A 22,522-nucleotide genomic window follows, 5' to 3' on the forward strand; every position below is an offset into this window, starting at 1 on the left:
GAGAAATCTAGAAAGACAGCACCATGACTTAAGAATCTATTCTGGAATCCAAAGTAGAAGTAAGAGGTGTTAAACCATACAGAAAACTGATTTGTAGAAAAGACATAATTTGGAAGATCTGAATTCCAAATGCGGCCTTGCCTTCCTTTCATTTTCTTTATGGTTAGAACAATTTCTTTAACTTCTTTAGGCATCAGTTTGCTTGTTTTCAAAGTAACACTCATTATTCTTCTTATAATGATTATTGTTCTTTAATACCAAGACTTTTGTTCGAGGGTCAATTTATAAAAATGTCCAAAGAGAAAATACTTACATGCTTGTCAAAACAATTGCTGTAGACACACCCTATGGTATTACTCAGCATTCTTGTGTGGGTAGCCACCCATAAAACTATTCCCACGGTGCAGTGCTAACTCATCTCTCTCTCCCCTGATAACTGACTGTCCCTCTTTCTACAGGCAAATGGGACCCAGCACACTCTCATTACCAAAATGTTCCCTGGACCCATCTATAGTGATTTTATTAGAGTTCTAGAATCACTCCATTATAAAATATACCCCTCTGCTTTAAATATCTTGATACATGTATGCAATTTATTGTCACTTGTCTACAGTCCTTTAGAAGGGCAGAAAGGCTCTCCATCTGAACTACTGATTAAGTAAATGCAAATGGACGGAGTGAGGGCTCTCTCTTGCTCACCCTTTTCTGGAAGGCATTTACTGAGCTCAAGAGAGAGAAATCAAAGGTCTATTGTAGACGGGTAAGGACAGGAAGAAAGGAATGGCTAATTATTGTTGTGATTGTTATTATTACACACTAAAAAAAGTTATGCTTTAAACTCGATATTTAAGGGCCTTGTGACAAATAGAACCCCACTCCGCACAGTCTCCCAGCCTCAGTGAATTCCTCCCACTCTCCCCTCCTGACCCACTTCTCATGGTTCCTCCAGCATTCCCTGTCCAGTGCCTACCACAACAGCAAATTCTAAATGTTGACTTATTTCTTAATGTTCCTCAAACTCCAGGAAACATATCACTAGTTTTGGTTCATATCCTAGTCTCTTTTTTCCACTTTCCAAGAGTAACACAAATTTCCCCCAAAGCCAAGTACCTTTTATGGCTCTCCTTGGCCAACATCGAGTCTAGGTTCCTCCTAAGTCCTCCTGGGGTCAATAATTAATTTATTCATTCATTCACCTTTCCATTTGGTCACTTTTTCATTTCCTCAATAACATTCTTGCCCCCAGACACTCCCTTCATTTACTCCACCATTCATTGAACACATCACTAATCCATTCATGGGTTCATTCATGTATCTATATGCATTTACTTAATACATGATTAAGTATTCATGTATCTATTCTCATACATATTCATCAGTATATGAATCATATATGAATATAAATTAACACATGTATGTGGGCATCCACTGAACAGTCCATTCCATTTTCCATTCACTTCAGTTCTCTATTCATACATTCTTTCATTCACTCATCCATTCATTGAACATCCATAGTGCTCACTGGGTGCTCACTTGGTCAGGATCTGACTTAGACACTGACTTGTAGAAGGTATGGCCATTGCTTTTGAGAACTTCACAAATCAATGAAGAAGATAGAGAAACAAACAAAAAATTGCAAATGCTGTGTGGTCAGGGTAGAGCAGAGAAGGGTGAGATGTTGAAAAGAAAAGTAATAATAACTGCATGCCTACTCTGTCCCCAGTACTTTTCATGCCTTTTCTGATTTGAATACCCCCTTCCTTTTAATAGATGATGAAACTAAATTTAGGTAGTAAATAGACCCAGTTGAGATCTGCACCCGGGAACTTTCTTTGTACTCCCCAAACTTTTAAGCACTCTGCTCTATTCACTGGTAATATCATTGGCAACCTTAGTTTAGACTAGAATTTCTGGAGAGTGATGTGGGAGAAATCCAATTAGAAAGGTGTGAGAAGCAATTGGAAAGTGAAGAAGCGGAAGCGATGAGTTTCCATCAAGGAGTTTGTCCTTCAAAGTGAGGAGAGAGAGGTCGTAACTGAAGAGGAGATGAGGATTGAGTCCCAGCCAGGGCATCAGAAGAATATCAAATGTAAAGACAAGCATATCCCCTCCATAATCTTCCCTTAGTTGTCTTCATTCCTGTTGCTCTCACCACGACTGTGAGCTGTTTGATGTACTTCTGTAAATACTAGGACTTAGAACAGAGCCTGCCATAGTGTAGTTGCCAAATTAACGCCTATGGAGTGAAAGTCAAATACTCCACAGTCAATTCACACATGGCCTAGAATTGCACTTTAGAGAGAGAAGAGAGGAATAGGTTGGCTGAGCAGGGCTGCCCACTAAGCAAGGAGTGGAACCAACTGGATCCTAGAAGGCTGGTGATATGGAGGGAGTGACTGTGATAACTAGAAATATAAGCGAAGTCAATGTTGGTAAGAAAAGTGTAGATTCAAACACAGGGTAAAACTGAATTCATGCATAAGCAGGGGGCAGGATCAAAGTTGGGGACTCGAGAAAGTGTATAGGATTGTCTTAGAGTACACAAGAGACTGGCCATAGAAAACAGACCCAGGGAGCAAATGCCACATACTGGATGTTTGCACAATTCCCTGGCAATTTGCATGGGTTCAGGAGCCCCAGCAGAGAAAAGTCTTACAGGTATGGAGAAAATGAAGGTTTTAGCTTCAGCAGGCTGCGCTTTATTAGAATCGTTATTAGTCTGTGGTGCAAAAAGCTCATTAGAAACTCACTAGGGCTCTTAAAAGTGTTGCACATTTGTTATAATTATATTCCTTCTGATTCCTCCATGGGTTTCTTGATACTATCTGAGCATGGGATCTATTAAAGGTACATAAGAAGCTTCTGGCTCACTTGGCATTTGAGTCCATGGCCTGACACCTGCAGCTCACGTCACACATATTGTTGAAAGGAAGAAAGGGACCTGGCCAGTGGTGAATTGCAGCACGTGCTTTGACATGTATTATTTTATATCACGACAACCAGAGGAACCAGAGGATCAGATACCTCAAGCAGCTTTCACAAGGTCACACAGCTAGCTGCAGAATTGGAATTCATACCCCAGTGGGTCTAACCACAAAGCCTATATCCTTTCCAGGGCCCCATGAAGCCCTCAACAATGGGATCTCTTTTGTATGAGAAAGGATTTCTCACTTCAGGTTGGCAACCTTTTTGAGAAAAGGAGGGGGCAGGAGGAGAAAGGGAGAGTAGAAAGAATCATTTCATGCCAGTTTCAGACTCAAAGATCACTCTCCAGCTGTCAGCTGAGCCCACAGTCACCGTGGAGTTTTATTAAGGAGCAAGAGTCGCAGAAGAGTGAAGTGACAGATTGAAAATTAACTTGCCAAACTCCCCATCAATATTGTGACAGTCCCCAAGTACCAGTTCAGCGGCCCAGTGCACCAACTTGACAATATTAACATAACTTTGTCGGAACAAAAGCTTCCCCTGTGTGTTTTCAAGAGAAGCTAATTTTGGGGAGATGGGTGTTCTTCTCTCTGCCTTTTTTGGCACTTCTATGACAGGTTCCTTTAGGCCAACCCAGGAGTGCATGTTTCATAAACTTCCTTTCTTCTTCCCTCTCCCTGGGGATTGCCACCATGCCAAGATGGCAGGCAGAGAGGTGCTTCTCTCCTTTAGGGACCTACTGAGTGAATGAAGACCAGAAATAGAGCCCCACATATTTGACGCCTTCTGAACACCAAGTTGAGTTCCCCTTAGTCTTTATATTTGGAGTGATCTGCCTTCTGTACCAACTCTTAGGAGCTCACATTGCCTCCCTTCACCTAAGGAGCTCTAACTCACCCTTCACATCTCAGCTTAGACATTACTTCCTGTGGAGCACCCACCTGGACTCCTAAACCCCCAGGGTCTGTTTGCTCCCAGAGTACCCAGACTTCTATATGTCACACCCCCAGATCGCTTGACTGAATTTCACTAGAATAAGCATCTTTCTCATGTGATCTAGGAGCATGACAGGGAGGGAGACTATGGAAATTAGCATCTAATCCAGGTGGCTTTTACCTGGGATAAATGCTAAATCTAAATAAGATTCTGGGACAAAAGGCATAAACTAGAATGGTCCGAGTATAACTGGGATGTACTGCAACTCTTTGTGTCTCCATCACTTTGATTAAAACTTAGTGAAAGCAGGGTACTCATTTAATGAGTGAATGAAATGGGCTCTTTTTTTTAAACTAGTCCTAAAGAAGCTCACAGCACCTTTCTGACTTCCTTCTTTGTTCCTTCTGTACTCTCACCCTCCCTGCCTCATCCCTCCCTACTCATTCCTTTTCTTTCTTCCTGCCTTCCAACTCATAAGTCACCTTCTATTCATCAAGCCCTGTTTATTCATTTATTTTTTTATCACGGGCATATAAATAAACATGGTTGCTGCCATGATGGTAAGAAGAGAAAATAATTAGAATATAGTGAGCATCTACCCTGGGTCAGCTGATTTAAACACTGGCCTACTTAGCCACCTGATCAATGAGGTAGTTAATATATTCACCTTGTACAAATGAGGACAATGAAGCCCAGAGTGGTCAGGTGACTTGACCAAAGTCATACGGCTAGTAACATCAGAGGTTGAATTTAATTCCAGGTCTGCCAGAGTCTCATGATTAAACTATACTCCTGTTTTTGTAGAGGCAAACTAAAATAGAAAATGGCGCAGTGTGTGAAGACTGTGACTGAGAAAGGCTCCTCAGTCTGCAGATGGGTACAAAAGCATCTCTGGCCCACAACTCTCATGCACTTTATCCATAAGCTTAAAAAAAAATCAACTTCAAACTTATAGCTACCATATGTCAAGACCTTAGTCATGTAGACACTTAGCTAGGTCCTGGGGATTTACACTGACAAACAGTCATAGATGTTCTGGGTCTCATCTCAGCAGGGAAGTTAGACACTGAATAAACAATCACACAAATATTAATTTAATTTAGGTTTTTACAAGTATTTCAGTTGAAAAATAGTACAAGGACAAGATATAAGATTTTTTTTTCATCATTGTTTTCTTAGATAAAGAAATAGGTTGAGTGGATAAATAATGAAGATCATATTGCAGAGAGCTAGGATTTGAACCCACGTCTACTTGATCACAAAGCCTGTGTTGTCCTTCTTCCCTCCTTTCTGTCTGGACAGTGTGATGATAAAGCCATTGGGTGGAACAGAGCAAATCCCTCGCCACCACTTTCTAAGCTCTTTAACCTCAATATCTTTCTATGCAGAATGGATATAAGGTTGGCTCATCTCCACAAGCTTGTTGTGAGGATGAAAGAAGATAAGCATTTGAAGCACTTTGCAGAATCTCTGACCCATACATGTGTGCTCAGTAAATAGCAATTATCATCATCGTTAATATTATTAGGCAGCATTGAATTATCGACTAAGGTAATTTGGTGGTCCATCATAGACATCGTGATTTGCGTGGCTGGTTAACTTTTAACGTGGGCATATTTTTATAACATTCTCCCACTCCCCAGCTGCCACCACTCTCTTGTCCCTCAGCCTAGCACAGTGATGTGAATGGAGCAGGATGTGTGACCGTGTGGTGTAAGCAGAGGGGAGGAATGGATATTTGGGGACGGGCTTAGAGCCACACTGCTTAGATTCCAATCCTGGCTCCACAATTTCCAAGCTGAATGATGCTGAGTCCTATCAGGACTCACACTGTTGTGAGAGCTGAGTGGTTTTAAATGGGTGAAGCTACTCCTTGGGTTCTCCTTTTATGTCACTGGGAGCTCATTCTCACCCTCTTTTGCTGGTGGCTCCTCATCTATCTGACATATAAGTATGGCAGCCCCTGGGCTCAGGGCCTGGGCTCATCTCTTCTCTCTCTACTCTCTGGTGAGTCTGTCTCTTCTTACTTCTTTTGTATTATTCATATGCTAAATAATCTGAAATTTGCATTTCACATCTGGTCTCTTTTCTGGGTTGGTATATCCAACTGGCTTCCTGACATCTCCATGAGGAAATCTATTAGATGTGGCCCGATGATAGGTTACCGAAGCAGGATGATGAGGACCTGGGGGTTATGACACTGTTGTCCACTTTTATAAATGACTGGGATTTTCCACAAATGAGTTCATTTTTTAATATGGCCGAAACTAAATTTCTGTTTCTTCTCCCCTCCATTATGCCTACTCTTCCTGTCTCCATCCAACCGACTTCCATCTGTCCAGTAGCTTAGGGACCGAAAAAACAGGGAGCCAACCTTGCCTCCTGCTTTGTCTTCCTCATCAGCAAATTTCATTGCCTTACCTTGAGAATACACCCAGAATCTGCCCACCTCTCGCCATGTCAACTCATTCAACCATGATCCATTGTCTTCCACCTGTACCACCGCAGAAGCCTTGGAACTGCTTTCCCTGCTTCCATCCTGGCCACTAAAGTCTATTCTTAACACCCCAGATGGAGTGGTCTTTTAAAAATATGAGTGAGATTATAGCCCTCTTCTGCTCAAACCATGCACTGGCTTCTTTCTCTTCTCACTCAGGATAAAATCCAAAGTGCTGCACTTACGTGACTCACAGAACTCGATACAGATTGCCACATTGCTCCACTTGCCATCCATTATTTTTTTATTTAGAACATTTTCTCCTACTACTTACCCCCTCTTCACTATGTTCCATTAACCTGGGCCCCCCGTTTTTAAGACTTATTTGTTGAGAGAGAGAGAGGGGGAAAAAAAGGGAGAGGGGCAGAGGGAGAGAATCTCCAGCAGACTCCCCATTGAGCATGGACCACCCCCCCCAACACCCAACATGGGGCTTGATCTCACGACCCTGAGATCATGACCTGAGCCGAAATCAAGAGTTGGATGTCCAACCAACTGAGCCACCCAGGCGCCCCTCCCTGGGCTCCTTCTTGTTCACGGAACATGCCAAGGGTCTGTGAACCTGCCAGGCCCTCTGCCTGGAAACTCTTCCTTTGATACCTGCAAGGCTCACTGTCTCACCTAAGCTCTATGCACCAATGTCACCTTATCAAAGAGGTCTTTCCTGCTCAGCCTATATTAGACAGGGTCCCCTGCCTAGCACTCGCTAGCCTCTTGTCCTGCTTTCCTCCATAGTGCATAGACTTGACACAGTCTTAATTTATTTGTGGATTGTCTCCCACACTAGGATACAACTCACCAGGGCAGGGATTCTAGGAGTTTGGTTCACTGTTGTATTTCTGGCTTCCCAAAACACTGAGTGACATATAAACAGGTACTCAGAAATGTTTTGGTTAAAGAAAGATACAATGGTGACTGGTGCAAGGTAAGTGCTGTAGGTTTGCCACTGCTTACCTTGTTATTATTATTACTGCTACCGCTACTGTTACTTTTACTAGGATGAAACTTCTTTTTTTTTTTAATATTCAGAGAGCTGCTTTCTGATAGCCACTGAAATTCTTTTTCTTTTAAGATTTTATTTATTTATTTGATAGAGAGAACACAGAGGGAGAGGGAGAAGCAGACTCCCTGCTGAGCAGGGAGCCCGACATAGGACTCGATCCCAGGACCCCAAGATCACGACCTGAGCTGAAGGCAGACGCTTAACCAACTGAGCCACCCAGGCGCCCCTAGAACTAAACACCTTGTATTTATCTTAGTTGTCTTACAACAACACAAGGAGATGTAAGAACCTTATTGTACAGATGAGGGGACAAGACTGAGAAGGGAGAAATCACCTGTGTGAGTCACAACAGCCCAAGGGGAAGAATCAGTCTCCAAAACCCAGCTCTCTCCACCTCTCTCAGGCCCCTACTTTTTCCATGGTGGCATCGTATATCACCAATATTCCTATATTAGAATGGTCTCTGTGTCATTTTTTAAAAGCTCATCATCTATAGAAAGACCTTTAAGAGATATCACTAAGTCGGTGGGCGGGGGAGTAAAAAGACAATATACTTTAGGTATCTTTTATGAAAGAAAGGGGAGGAATAATATTTAATCTTACTTGCTTGGATTTGTTTTAAAAAAAACAATGGAAAGATACCCAAGAAAAGGAGTAACAGTGGGGTAGAGACAGGGAAAAAGCGATGGAAGTAAACAGGGAAAAGAATTAACACTATCATTGGTTGTCTTTTATGCTGTTTTTGAACTTTGTGAATTTATTGTATATAAATGTATTAAAAATATACGCCTTCCAAACTGTCATAGCCAAGAGGAGCCTAGGAGACAGACAACCAAAGGTAAGGTAGTGATTAAGCTGGCCCTAAGATTCCCTCAGCTTGACCAAACTGTAAACAGGCTTCTTCCTGACTCTAGGTCCCTGACCTCCATGTTCTTAGAATGTTGGCTTTAGACAAGTGTCACTGGAAATTCTTTCTCTGTCCCTTTCATATTTAAATCTTTTTAAAAACCTCTGGCCAGTTGTACAACCCAGGAATGTCTTTCTCAAGGACTGGAAGCCCTCTCTTTGAAATGTAATCACCAAGGAAGGTAGCAGAGAAATACACCTATGGATTCAGAATAACTCAACTTGTGGGATGTATCCCATTAGTGAACCTCCCCATGAACTCCTCCGGTACCTTTCCAGCTGCTTCCTCCAGCCATAATAACCCTACTGCCCTTTGGATGGAATTGAGTTCAGACCTTTCTCCCCTGTTGCAATAGCCTTGAATAAAGTCTTTCTCACCTGTTCGACACTGTCCAGTGAAATTTTTGCTTTGAAAGTCACAGCACTGGTTAAGATCCTGGATCAGAACACAAGGACATTCGTAAAGACTAAGGTAATCCGAGTAACTGACTTTACTCAAGGCTACTGCAATAGGGGAGAGGGATTTGAACTCAATTCCATCGAGATAAAGGGCAGAAGGATTTTTGAAGCTGGGGTGAGTACGTGGGAAAGTACTGGAGGACTTTGGGGGCAGGGGGGTTGACTGAGGGTTATGTCCTGCACATTGAGTTATTCTGAATTTGCAAATGTATTTATCTTTCTCGATGATTACATTTCAAAGAGATGGCTCCCAGGTCTTTGAGAAGGAAAAAAAATAGTTAAGAAACACAAACTCAGATAATACCAATAAAAAAACTATATCCTTTTCCCCTTTACACCAACATTGGGCTCCGTGAGTCCTGTTCGGCTTTATTTTCAGAACCTGGCCCATGATAAGTCCTCAGTGTATATTTATTGGTTGAATCACACAGATGAAGGAGAATTTAATTGCTATGTAGTTTAATTTCAAGCTAGGTTTCCACCTCCTTTGCAAACACAGCTGCAAGATTGCCTATAGGCTTGTATATTCCCAGTGGCCAGGTCCTCACGAACTCCTCAGAAGTAGTTTGGGAATTCATACAGACTTGTAGGTGTAACTCTAGTGTTACAACTTTGGTGCAACTTCAGTTCTCTGAATCATGAGTGGGCAAGGAAGACCAATCCCTTTATCCTACGACTTTCTTCCTACTCTAGAAAGCACCCCAAACAAGCAGGAGCATCTTCAAAGTCACGGCAAATGCCAGGACCCTCATGGAGAATGACGATGTGGCTAGATGATTCGGGGATTAAGGTTCTTGCAACGTGGTCAGGAATATACTGAATTAACCAGGATTGGGCTTACCCCAATGCCTGCAGTTTCGGCTCCTGGCTGATGCCTGCTAATTAATTGCCCACTTAATGGGTTCCTCTGAGGATCTTATGAGACATAAAAATAAATGCTCATTTTGGACTCTTAAAAGCCACCTTTGAGGTGTTTCACTAGATTATCATTAATAGAAATTATTCAGTGGTGATGTTACATAAAACCCCAGCCACTGCCCTTGGAGCTTTCTGTATTAATTCACACCCAATAAACTGTGATCATAACTTTCATTAGAATTGTTACTAAATACATTTCTATTCAGGGCATCTCCCTGAAATGGAAATATTTCCCTAAAAATTAATTTTCTTGATACACATGCGTAGGCTTATTAATGTGCGCTTAGAATAGACAGACTTTTCCATTTCTCTGGAAGGAACACAAAGAAAGTAGTGCTGGTGAATTTGCATCTCACATGATCTCAAGTGTACCAGGATGTGCACTCCAGCACAAAATTTCAGGGTAAGTGGCATATCACAGATCCTCCCATTCACATTAGGAAAATGTCACCAACATTTGCACATGCCTTTACACTTTACAAAGCATTTTAACCCGACTTTTCTCATCACCTCTCCCTCCCCACCATAATTCTCCTGTGGGGCTGGTAATATTAGGTTCCCTGATTTAGTGGTGAGCAAACCGGCCTCAGAAGGTTAGAAGACCGTGCAAAGTCTCATAGCCCATAATGGTCGCATTACCGTGGCACTTAAATAACCCTTCCTGATTGAATGCCCATCTTTCCCCATGGTTTATCTCTACAATCCCATTCCCTCACCCTCTTCACGATCCCCTTGATGTTTACATCTGCTGATGTTCTATGCTCTTACTTCCCTGGGCCATTCTCTCACCTAGCTAACTCTTAATCATATCCTCCAGGTTTCAGCCAGCAGCTTTGAGGACACCTTCCCTACCTCTGCTCTCCCACACCAACGCTGGGCCAGTGGCCCATCTGCCTAAGAGTAGAGACCTGGACTGTCTCCTTCATCTTTTCACCCTCAAAGCTTATGCATCACAGGTGCTCAACTAAAACTTGCTAAATAACAAATGAGAACAAGTGGTAAAGTCAAGACTGGCATCTCTGCCCTCAAGTGCAGTCCTTTGGCGACCTTACTCTCTCCTGTAATTAACAAAATGACAAGAACAACAACAAATGACTTCTGAGGTGTGACTTCTAAAGAGAGTAATATACCCGATGCTGCCCTCGCATGATGCAAATATAGTAAAATTTCAGCGCTGTGGACTCCATTAATTAAGAATGCATAATGCTTGGCCAGGGGCTGGGTTGGCTTGTACCTTTGAAGTGTTTATTTATAAAAGAGATTGCTAAGCACATTAGTACATTAGCAGTGTAAACAAGATCACCAGGGAAATGGCAGAAGATACTTAAGAGAACAAACTGCCTGGAGTCACTTTGGAAGCACCCATTATGAACAAACAATCACTGTGCTAATTACAATTGCTCTGCTAATTACAATTACTGTGCTAATTACAATCTATCCTTATCTGTTCCCTAGGTTCCCTACGGACTTTTCCTTCTGAGCACTTAGACCGTCCTGAGTTACTGCCTGCATTTTAGTGTAATGAAATGATGCTTCTTTAAAAATTGTCTCTGCTTTAAGATGTCTCAATGGTTCCGACAGGCTTCCCCCTCCTAGAAAAAAGAACAGAGTCAGGGATTTTGAAGCCAGAAAACTAAAAACCAAACCACAAAAAAGGGGGAAGGAGAAGCGAGAGGAGAAGTGAAATGAACCTGGTTGGTTCTGTTGCTTTAACACCTTTTGCAGACTAGACACACATTTTTAGGTTAGTTGGAGAACATTCAAAATATGCTATGTGTAATTTGTTTTCCTCATAAAATGACCATGTTTGGTATATTTAGAGATGTGAACATTGAGAATAATTTTGGTTTTTAAATTAAAGTGGCTATTTGTCTTTCTTCTCTTACTATAATTAGGGAGAGAGATTAGAGAGGCCTTGTTTAAAAATGGATTGCAATTCCCTGCTCCCCACATGTAAAAAGTAAAAAGCATCTTTCACTAGGTCTTAATTTTACTATTTTCTTTCTATCCCTAATTATACTAATGAGTGTTGAGGGTATGAGATTTTTGTCTAAGCACCTAAGAATAATAAAGCTTCACTCAGGAGAGTGTCCCTTCCCAAATGGATTTCTTACTATTTTTTCGGGAGTCTGTCTTCCACCTGTGCCCTGATGCTGACTGCAGCCCAGCCGTCTGCTGCATCTAATGATGGCGGAATTACAGTGCGGAACACTGATGGGGGCCCCCAACCATGGCTTCAGGACACTGGACTCAGGATAAGTGCCTCTCCCACTGGGACTGATGCTCAGAGCATCCCGTAAGCATCACCAAGCAGAGCCGATAGATGGATGAATGGATGGATGGATGGATGGATGGATTGACAGATGGAGAAAATAAGTTGTGCTACATTATGCACTAGGGGGTGGGTCTATGGGAGGTGGACAGGATTGGATGACAAGGCAGAATTGTCACCCTGGCTGCCGTAAATCCAAAATACAGGCTCTGTGCTTAGTCACACTGGAAGGAGACTCCTTTGGGACTGCATGGCCTTCTAAGTGCCACTCGCCTTGGACTTGGTTCTCGCCAAGTCCTTCTCCATTCTCAGGCATCATCTGGGCTCACATCTCATGACAAGTTCAGTTTAACACCTTGCTATTCAATGCTGGTCTTCAGACCCAGGAGCTCATTTGGAAAGCAGAGTCTTAGGTCTTATCTGCAACCCACTGAACCAGAGCCTGTATTTTAGCAGGATTCCTTGGCATTTTGTATGCATATTAGAGATTGAGAATCATTAGTGTATTTCATGTGTATTGCATCCTGGCTATAAGCAGATGTATGGAAAAGTCCTACCTTTAGATAGGGTTTTTGTGTAGATTAATGATGATGAGCTATTACTTGCTTTCCTGCTCTTTAAAGATCATATGGTTCAAGCCATGTGTACGTGCGCTTGCAACATTATCTAGAGCTTATGGAATGGAGAGAAGGAGAGGCTCTCAGCTCCATCACATGCCAGCTGTGTGACCTTGGGTGCCCTTCTTCACCTCTCTGAGCTTCTGTTCTCTCATGTAAAAAGTAAGGCAGTCAACCTGCTCTGTCCACATGTGTTATGGAGGAAATATCTGCCCATGCCCTTTAAAGTCAGGCTTTGAAAAGGACAGAAAAAATAGCTTTACAGTATCCATCATGCATAAGGATATTGGGAAATTTACCAGAAGGAAAAGTAGGAGCTCGCAAGACTGATGTGCAGACCATAGGACTTACTGGTTAACCCTCACTGTGTTTGGATGGATATCCTTTCCTACAGGTCTAGGCCATTTCTAAGCTAGTTGTTATGTATTTTTAATCTTAACACAGAAGTGTTCCACACTTCTAGAACTTTTGGGCATAGGCCCTGGCCCATTATCAAATTCCACACAGCAGACATGAGCATTTAAATCCCACATTCCTGATTGGATGTGTTTCCCTGTAGGTCATTCATACAGAAACAAACGGGCTATCCTATAGGATACAGGTGATACAACACATGAGCAAGATTATGTCTTTCCAAAAGAAGGAGACCTTGGACTGCTGCCTATTCCACATGCTGGCTGAGCTGTCCACGTCCCATAGAGACACAGAGCATGAAGGGCTGTGTTTCTGCCCCTACCATAGGCATTTCACCAAAGCAATGCATTCACCAAAACACGTTGGTTGGAGGAAGTTGCAGGGATTATGACAGCCCTTTGAGGATATTTTCAGGTTAAAACCCCACTTTATAGTTGAAGATCTTGAGGTTCATAGAGGTTGAGATTTGTCCGAAGCCACACAGCTATAGAACGGCAGATTTGGGATTTAGACCTCATTATTCTTCATGGTGGCAGCCTGACACTTTGTGTTGGGTCCCAGCTAGGAATTGGATTAAGTTCCTGCAGAATCATGTATATGGGGATGGCCTTTTCACTAAAATTCCTCCGAGCTATTGATTTGGCAGTACCCTATGGCACCTGGGTCTTCCTTGTGTGATGAGAACAGGGATGGAACAGGTGCCAATCTCATTTCATCATCACAAAACCATCAAGAAGTGGGTATTGTCATTATTCCCAATGTAGAGATGAGGAAACAGAGGCTTAATGAACAAATGTGCCCAAGGTCACACAGCTGACAGGTGGCAAGCTAGAACTCAGACTCTAAAGCCTAACATCTTACACACCAGGCCAATATATCCCCAAATTTCTGGATAATGTGAGCCACCTGGGAATATGAAGACAATTCACTTTCCCAGGCCCCTTATCTGGGAGAAAAAAGAAGAAAAAAAGATTGGTAGATCCTGGTACAGACCTAGGTGAGTCTTATGATCAGGTGAGTAGAATGGCTTTCACTAAGCCCATGGCTATGGGGATTGAGTAGAAAGAGGCTGTATTCCTCAGTCTTCACCCAAGCTCTGCCTTAACCTTAATTTATAGAAAAAGCAACAGAAATCAGGAAAGAATGACCAACAGGAAGAGGCAAAACAGGTATAGAAATCTGCTTTTGGATTTCAGGGCCTATGGTTCATGGGACACATGGGCCTCGACTCCTGCAGAATATGTCCAAAAACTTGAGCAACTGGAGACACACCAAAGAGAAATTCTTCTGCAGCCAGCCCAAGAATTAGGGCTCCAGAGAAAATCATCCCTTAACTCCTCTGATCCAGCCTCTAATTTCTGTCCTCAGTTCACTTCCAAGGTCTCACCAGTTGATCCCCCAGAGAAGGTAGCATACAGCTGCATCTCCAGGTGGCAAGTTAAGGATTTTGCCAAGAGTTGGGTTATCATTGTATAGAGAGGCTTGGGAATCGCCTTGAAAATCAGAAGCTAATGCCACTTTTAATTAATAAGCTCTCCACCATCAGCCTCCTTTGCTTTCTCTTGTTATAATAAGATCATGGTATATCACAAAACACCCAGATCTGAAAATGCAGAAAAACAGCTTCCAGTCCTGGCTCTACCATTAATTCTTTATGGAACCTTGACCTTGATGTTGCCATCTATATAGTGTGGGAGTTGGATCATAAGTCTCTAAGCCTTCCTAGTGGATATAGTGCAGCCCAACAGACTGGGAGTTAGAAGTTAAAACTTATTCATTTACTAGTTATACAATTTTAAGTAATTCACTTAAATACTGTAAAACTCAGGCATCTCATCTACAAAAGAGGGGGGTATAGAAACTGTTCTCCATCTATAAAGTCTATGATTCTTTGGGAGTTGAATTAAGGAAATGGTCAAGAAGAGACTAGAAGGTCTTATTACAGTTCTCAGAAGTAGTTCTCAGAGGTGGTAATGTCAAGTGGGAAAATGCTAGCATCCCGAAAGTTACACTGCTAGATGGGTTTTGTTGTTAGACTCGAGTTCTTTCATGTGATAGCTATACGACTATTAGGCTAGTTGGCTTAACATCTCTGTACCTCAGTGTAGTAAATCATATCGATGTCCCACATATTTCTGGGTCTTCTCAGCACATGATAGGATTTCATGTCCCTGCTCAACACTTTGAGGGTTGCTGTGACCACAGGACTGGATTTGACCCATGGAATGTGAGTAGAATGTCACCCCGGAAGTATTGAGAGCCAGATTTCATTCCCATTACCATAGTGTTCACAGGAGCACATGAAGATGATGCTTCTGTCAGCCTGGATTCCCAAATGCCGGAATGAATGGGACCTCTGCAATTCTGTGCAGGGTATGTGGTAGGAGCACAACCTAATGCATTCTGGCTGGTACATTCCTTTCCTTTTTTTAGAAAACCAAGTTGTTAAGGGCTATTTTGTGATAGGTATCAGGAAGATTAAATGATAAAATATCTAAGTATGTGATACAGGACCCGGCCCGTAACAAAAATGCACATGGCTAAATGCAGAGGACAAGAGAAAGAGGGAGAAGAAGGGGAAGGGAAGGATCCAGAAGCAGCATGTATCATTAATCATCGCCCAGGAAGGCACTAGAAAAATAGCTGTGGAGGCCACTTAATAAGATGTGACTCAGGACCCTCTACTGGGAAACAAGTGGGTGCCACTAACAAAAGCCAGCTTTTCTCAAATCCTCAAAGAGAACCCTTCTGTCTCACCAGGCGTGGGTTGGTGGTGCCTCATCCTGAAATCCCACATCTTACCCCAAACTCTCCTCTTATCCTGTACAACATGCACATCTGATAAGCGGACCAGATTGAAAAGTACCTTTCTAGCAAATCTTCCATGAGCTTCTCATGCTCTTTGTAGGTCATCCTTGAAGGCCTATGGGAAATAGCTACTGGCTGCAGAACCATCTTATTTTCGATGAGGCTTTTGCAAAATCTACAATTGTAATTTGCTCATCCTCCATTCCCAAGCAACTTCTCCTCGCTACAATTTGAGACTCTGGGCTCAATAAGAGCTCTTGACTGATGGTTATCTAAATCCGTGCAATCTGTAACCAAAGTTGACCTTTCTTTCTTATAGGAATGAAGTAGGATGGATGAGGATGGGGAGGGAGGGAAATAAAAAACAAACAAAACATCAAATACCACCAACCCTTGATGAGTTTATCTCACTCTGGCAGTCTTTACCAATTCCCTCATTGATGCGGAGCTAAGAGGAGGAAATTCTAATGGTGACTCTGCATGAGTCATTAAGACCAACACTGAAAGGGATTAGAACCAGCATAGCTTGACATTGCTTCCTGAGTTTGGGGGTCATTCAGAAGTGAGATCTTTGGCTCTTTGTGTTTGTACAGAATTTGAGTGTTTCACAAAGTTTTATGTCCACTCATGTCCCTCCGATTAGGAAACTGATTCCTAATCCATAGCTCTCTCCAGGCACCACCCAGGTTCTTAAAACAACCTCCACCCATCCTGGGAATAAAGTCTACTGTGACTTGAGGATGAAGGTTTCTCCTTCAAACCTTCCCATCTCCCCCACCTTTCATCTCTGCTTGTTCTCTCTGACTGCTTCTCTTTATCACTCTTGCCCCATCTCTGTCTTTCTGTATGGTCTCTCAGTGTGTACCACACTTAATCCTCACACACAGCGGATAACTCCCAGGCTTGCCAGGGTCCTAAGCATCGCCACATGCTCATCTCTCATGGGCAGACTGCTGCCTACACAAGGCAACGTGAGAAGGTGGCCAGCAACAGAATCAAGTTCCTGCAGAATCATGTACTCGGGGGTAGCTCTTGCCTAAGTTCCCCCCTTAATTAAGAATCTGCCATCCCCCTATGGCACCTGCGTCCTCCCTCTCTGCTGACCACGTGCTATTAAAGGGAGATGAAGAAGTGATACACATCCCTTACAACAGAACCAGAAACCAGAGAACACACATTTGAGAGTCACAGACTCTAACTTTGAGTCTCAGAGGGGTCCCTGATCATGGTGAGCACGGGATAAGTTATACCCCTCTCTGTGTCTAAGTTTCTCCATGTGTACAATAAGGGGTTATGTCTGCACTAATTGTTAAGTGTTAGTCCAGTTTAGATACTTGAAATGAGAGGCCTTTAGTAGAGCAGAAATCCAGGTTGCTGTTTTGGAGACTGGAGAGAGGAAATGAGAATGCACGCCTATCTTCTCTCCGCAGTTGCTAGGTGGGAGGATCGAGGTAGGGGCAAGGAGGAGAACACAGCAGAGTGGCGGCTGTCATGCAGGAGACTCTAGCTGGTAGACAATTTGAAATCCCAGGCCAGGCAGTTGTCAGGAAATGTGGCATATGGCAGGATGGCTGGTGGGGTGCCTGCTGACTACTCTGGAGGGCTGGACCAAAGATTACTTGGATGAGAGAGAGAAAAGGAATGGAGAAGAAGTGAGAAATGACAACTGCCTTTGATACTGAAACATTTGCAGGCCTGCCTTCTGGAACTTGGAGGACAAAGGAATGGCAGCCTCCTCCCAGTCTGAGGCTCAGTGAGGGAGACTTGAAAGAGATAAATTTAGATTCATCAGAAGCCACTCACCTTCCCACCATGGGAAGTCAACTGCCTTAGCATGTGGCTCCAGGAGGTGACATGGTCTAAGGATGGAAATAATTGTAAAGAAAGTTTAATTGAAGCCAAGGATAAGAGAGCTTATGTGAAATGGGCTACTCAAACACAATGGTAGTCTGAGGAGTTCCCTAAATCTTGAGGCTGTTGTCAAAAGAGAAAGTGTGGTCTGTTCACTATACTCTTTAAAATGAGCAAATCAGGGCAGGCAGAGACCCTGGCTATTTAGAAACAACAGAAGATTGAAGGGTTGGGAACAATGAGCAGAGTGTTTGAGGCAGAATAAAGATTCCTGATGGGGCTAAAATTCTGCCTGAGCCTGGGGACCCCCAGGCCAGACTTTCTGGCACCATGCTGTTTCTTAATGACCAGTTTTGTTGGGAGTAGAAAGGTAAGCATGCCGGGATCTGATCTGAGGGTATAGCTAGCTCTGCAATGACTTGTTTTGTGACCTTGGCCAAGTCCCTTCCCCAATGTAAGTGAGATCAGGGATCCCATGAATCTCCTTCAGGATCTAGCATCTTACTACCCTGTTTGGATCCTTCTTTTGGACCAAGCTTATCTTCACATGAGAGAATGAGAACTACGAGTACATCTGATCACTTATCACATGCCAACCAGTCTGAGAGCTGCTGTGAGAAATCAAACTACATAAAACATGCAATGTGCGCATCACAGTGGCCAGAATCTGATAAAACACTTCTTTTTAAACAGAAGGCAATATGGGGTGCCTGGGTGGCTCAGTTGGTTAAGCATCTGCCTTTGGCTCAGGTCATGATCCCAGGGTCCTGGGACTGAGCCCCATGTCGGGCTCCCTGCTCAGCAGGAAGTCTGCTTCTCCCTCTCCCTCTGCTCCTGCTCACGTTCTCTCTCTTGCTCTCTAATAAATAAATAAAATCTTTTTTAAAAAAATAAATAAACAGGAGGCAGTAGGACTATGCTTGTCATGGGTGGGGCCAGATTTGGAGCAGGTCTAGTTGGAGACCTGTTCTACTGACTCCCCACTCCTGCTTATCTGTGTCTAGGCTTCTACAAACTCCTTCCTGGACAAGAAAATGCCCTTCCAGCTCTTATCCCTCCCAAGAGATATTGTTCTTTGCTATCACTTCAAACTCCAGTCCACAAGCCTCATCCTTTAGAAACTCCTTATCATTCCTTCTAATTCTTCTCAAACGGCTTCACATAGAAATTCTTTGAAAACTACTGGAACACCACTTTGCAAATTAAATTTTCATATTTTTGTCAATTGTGTGTGTCATTGTGCAAGCCTATAAATTCCCATCTCAAAAACAAGGGACATTTTATTTTTTTTTTCTTTTGGATTCCACACAGCATTATTTTATCCATCATGACGCTCAAGACAGAGTTTCATAGAGCATGAAAACTACAGAAAATCAGCATTGTGGTTCTTGGTATTGAGTAGTTCATCAGGATTATCCTTAAGTTTCTCCCAGCTTTTTCCAATAAAGTAGCACTCAGCTGCTGTTTAAGCATCTGTGTGGTAGAAAGGAAACTCCACTGGGATTTGAAGGACTCAACTCTGCTACTAAATTGCTGTGTAGCTACCAGTCACTCCTATTACCTTCAAATCCTCCCTCGACCTTACCCTCTGCCTACCATGCTCACTGGCCTTGTGAGCCATGCCTCACGACTACATGATACAAAATCCCCCTTTCTCTCCAAACTGTTCCCATCATCCTGATTGAAGCCACTTTCACGTACCCAACTGTGCCCCCATTCCGCACCTTCCCAGGCCACCCTCATCACCATCTACTTCCCATTGCAGCCACCATGAGGTTGAAAAATGCAATGCAACCATGGCATACTCCACTTCTTCAACTGTTTTCAGTTCTCCCATTTGCTCCTAGAATAAAGACTTGACCTGCAAGACCCCCATGACCTGCCACTACAGACCATTCTGGCTTCACCTCCCACCACTCTTCCCTTACTTGCTCAGCCAAAACCACAGCAGACTTCTGCATTTCTTAAAGCTGAACACGTCCTTTTTCTTCTTAGAACATCTGTTTCTGCTTGACACATTTCCCAATGTGCGGTTCCACTCATCTTCCAGGTATTAGTTAAATAACACTTCATCTGAAAAGCTGACTCCAAAGTCTTATTATTGCTTTCTAATCCAGTAGATGCGCACCTACTACTCTGCTCCAACTGAATTAGATCCCACTGTTAATTGCTATCTTGGAACAACAGTGTTCCTTTATTGCATAGTTCCTACCACAAATTAAATAAGTACATAAGTTTACACACACACACACACACACACACACACACACACACACACACTACACTTAAGCACCAGATTCTTGGGCCACTTTTATCTCATTTTTCCTTGTATCTCAAGTAACCAGCATGGTACCTGGGACACAGTCGGTGCTCAAGCAGCATGTGATAACTACATAGGTGAATGGTTTCAGAGAATTCACATTTCCATTCTTGTTCTATGAAATGGGAATTAATGAGGTATGCTGGCTTAAGAGACAAGAGCAAGGCTTGGGAGTCAGCCAGATTTACACCTGATTCTTTACTCGGCCTTTTACTGGATGGTGACCTTGGGAAAGTCACTTTACCTCTGGTGTTGACTTCTCAGCTGTAAAACAGAGGCCACGGTGCCCCTAAGGGTTTTAATAATGAAAATAAAATGCTATTACACTGGCTCTCTCACTTCCTAGAAGGGAGATTTGGGAGAGTCACTTCACATTTCCATTTCTCATCTGTATACAGGGGATGACAACAGTTCGTGCTTCCCAGGGCTATTGTGAGGATCACACAAATTAGTAGATGGCAAGTGCTTAGAATGCCCTCAGCTTGTGCTGAATTAATGTCATCATCATCATCATCATTATTATTATTACTAAAAATACTTGGTAAAGAGTCTGACATGGAGTAATTCTTAATAAATACTGGTCATTATTACCACTCCTATTATAAACACCACTATTATTAATTAGGTGATGGAATGGGGATGATGATGATTAGAATGGTGATATTCTTTTGCAGTTCTGAATTTGTTGACATGACCTCAAATGCTGGGGTGCACCCTGCTTTGTGATAATATCCTATTACATTTTCATGCGAAACTGTCTAAAAGTACAGTTTTTTTTTTAAAGATAGTCATTTCTTATACAGGGAATAATTCTTCCCACTCTACCATCTTACGGTTCTTCAGATTTTGAAGCATGAATAAATCCAGCTTCTTTGACTTTCCCAGGGAGCCTTTCATAATGAGACTGCATGTCTAATCTTCATATAATTTGGCCAACTCAGTCCCCATTCTGTTTGCTCTCATATGAGAATAGCCTTATCTTTTAATTTCGCAGACACCTCTATATTTATTAACAGTGAATGAAGTCTTTGACATACTGTTGAGCAAAAAACAGCAATTTCTAAACAGCTTTACTGAGATGTGGCATGAGTGTGTGTGTGGTGTGTGTGTGTGTGTGCGTGCGCGCATGCAAATAGACAGGGAGAGAGAGGTGTTTTAAGAATGTTCAAGAAAATGTTAATTCTGGGTATTTCTGGGTGATGGGGATTTTATTTTCTACTTCATTAAATGTCTTTATTTTTGAACTGCCTGAATAGCCTACATAGGATACTTATTTTTTAATAGACTGAAAGATTAATTTAAACATTTTAAAATTCCATTAACTGTACTTACAGGATGATTTAAGACTGATTTTTTAAAAATGTGGATAGAGTTAGAAAAAGGGAAGAGCACTATAAATAAGGACTAGGTCAGTGGAAAAAGAACCTCATGGAATGAATTTTCTGACTTCTAACACTTCTTTGGATAGGCATCAGTAAGCCTGGGGAGATGCTGGCCAGTCTAAAAGAACTCAACTCCATGGTGCCCATGGCTTCCTCCCCCTGCCCAGATTTTGGGTCAGTGATTTGACCAGTGAAGTGCAAGTGTCTGCCCCATACCTAAAGGTCATCTGGAAGACTTGGCCTTGGTTCACATGCTGGGTCCGGTTGTTGTAACCATGTAGCATCTCTCCAAAGAGGGTGTCGTTGAATTTGGAGTCAGGTTTGAGGCATTTGGGGCCCTCGCAGACATCTGAGAGCATTAGGCAGGATTTTCCATCAGGAGCCAGCTTGTACTCCTCCACACAACTGCATGATAAAACAGAGCCGAGAGTTAGCTCCGCATGTTGGATGCCCCCACTGTGGGTGACCTAAAACCAAGGCCTCCTTTGCCTGCAAAACAGGTCAGAGTTTAGGAATGGAGACAGCTATTCTGGCTGGAATCTATCTAGGGCACAGGTGTCTAGAGAGAAGCACATTAATCCTGCAAATTAGTAAATTCAGGGAAAGTCATTTGTGACATTTTGGAGGAGTCGAGGGGGAAACCAGAGTGCCCATCTACGCACAAAGCAAATTTAAAAACTGTTTTCCATGAACACACCGACTTTGAAAAGCATGACAGACCAATTCACAGCGAATTATCAACTAGTTTCTCGAACCAGAATCTATTCCCAGTGTATCTGTCGACGAAGGTTGAAGACTGTAGCAGAAACAAGGTTGTTATTGCCCTTGTAACTCAGAGGTGATCCTTCCAGGACCACGGACAGCTCACAGAGCTGCAGCCATTGCTTCTGCTCACTTAGCAATGTTAGCAGCCTCTGTCGGCCTCTAACTACCCAGTTGTAAGAGCAGAAGGGCCCTTAACATGCCTCTGAGGCAGGGACCAAACAGGTCCTCCTCTACGGACCAAACAGGCATCTGAACGGGGTGTTGAAATAATATTTGCAATTTGGAGATCTTCGCAGTGAAAAAGGTATCTCTTAGGCATGGGGAAGGAAACAGAGGTCTCGGCGCCTGAAAAATCAATCCAGAAACTAGAATTCTTTTAGGGTCTACATGTTCATAATCCTTTGCTAGGCACTGGGAATAGGGTACACATAATAGATAAGACACACAAG

At 42.8% G+C, this 22,522-nt stretch overlaps 1 protein-coding gene across 4 annotated transcripts in view; it reads right to left on the reverse strand.

The window, feature by feature from the left end:
• ASTN2 (astrotactin 2) overlaps nt 1–22,522 on the reverse strand; it is an 865,335-nt gene that overhangs the window by 288,447 nt on the left and 554,366 nt on the right. For all 4 annotated transcript variants that reach the window (XM_078061680.1, XM_078061681.1, XM_078061679.1 and 1 more), the window contains one exon: nt 21,525–21,713. In XM_078061680.1, coding sequence (XP_077917806.1) covers nt 21,525–21,713 — 189 coding nt within the window. The remainder of the gene's footprint in view (nt 1–21,524; nt 21,714–22,522) is intronic.

This window comes from Halichoerus grypus, chromosome 14 (genome assembly GCF_964656455.1).
Source record: "Halichoerus grypus chromosome 14, mHalGry1.hap1.1, whole genome shotgun sequence".
NCBI lineage: Eukaryota > Metazoa > Chordata > Mammalia > Carnivora > Phocidae > Halichoerus > Halichoerus grypus.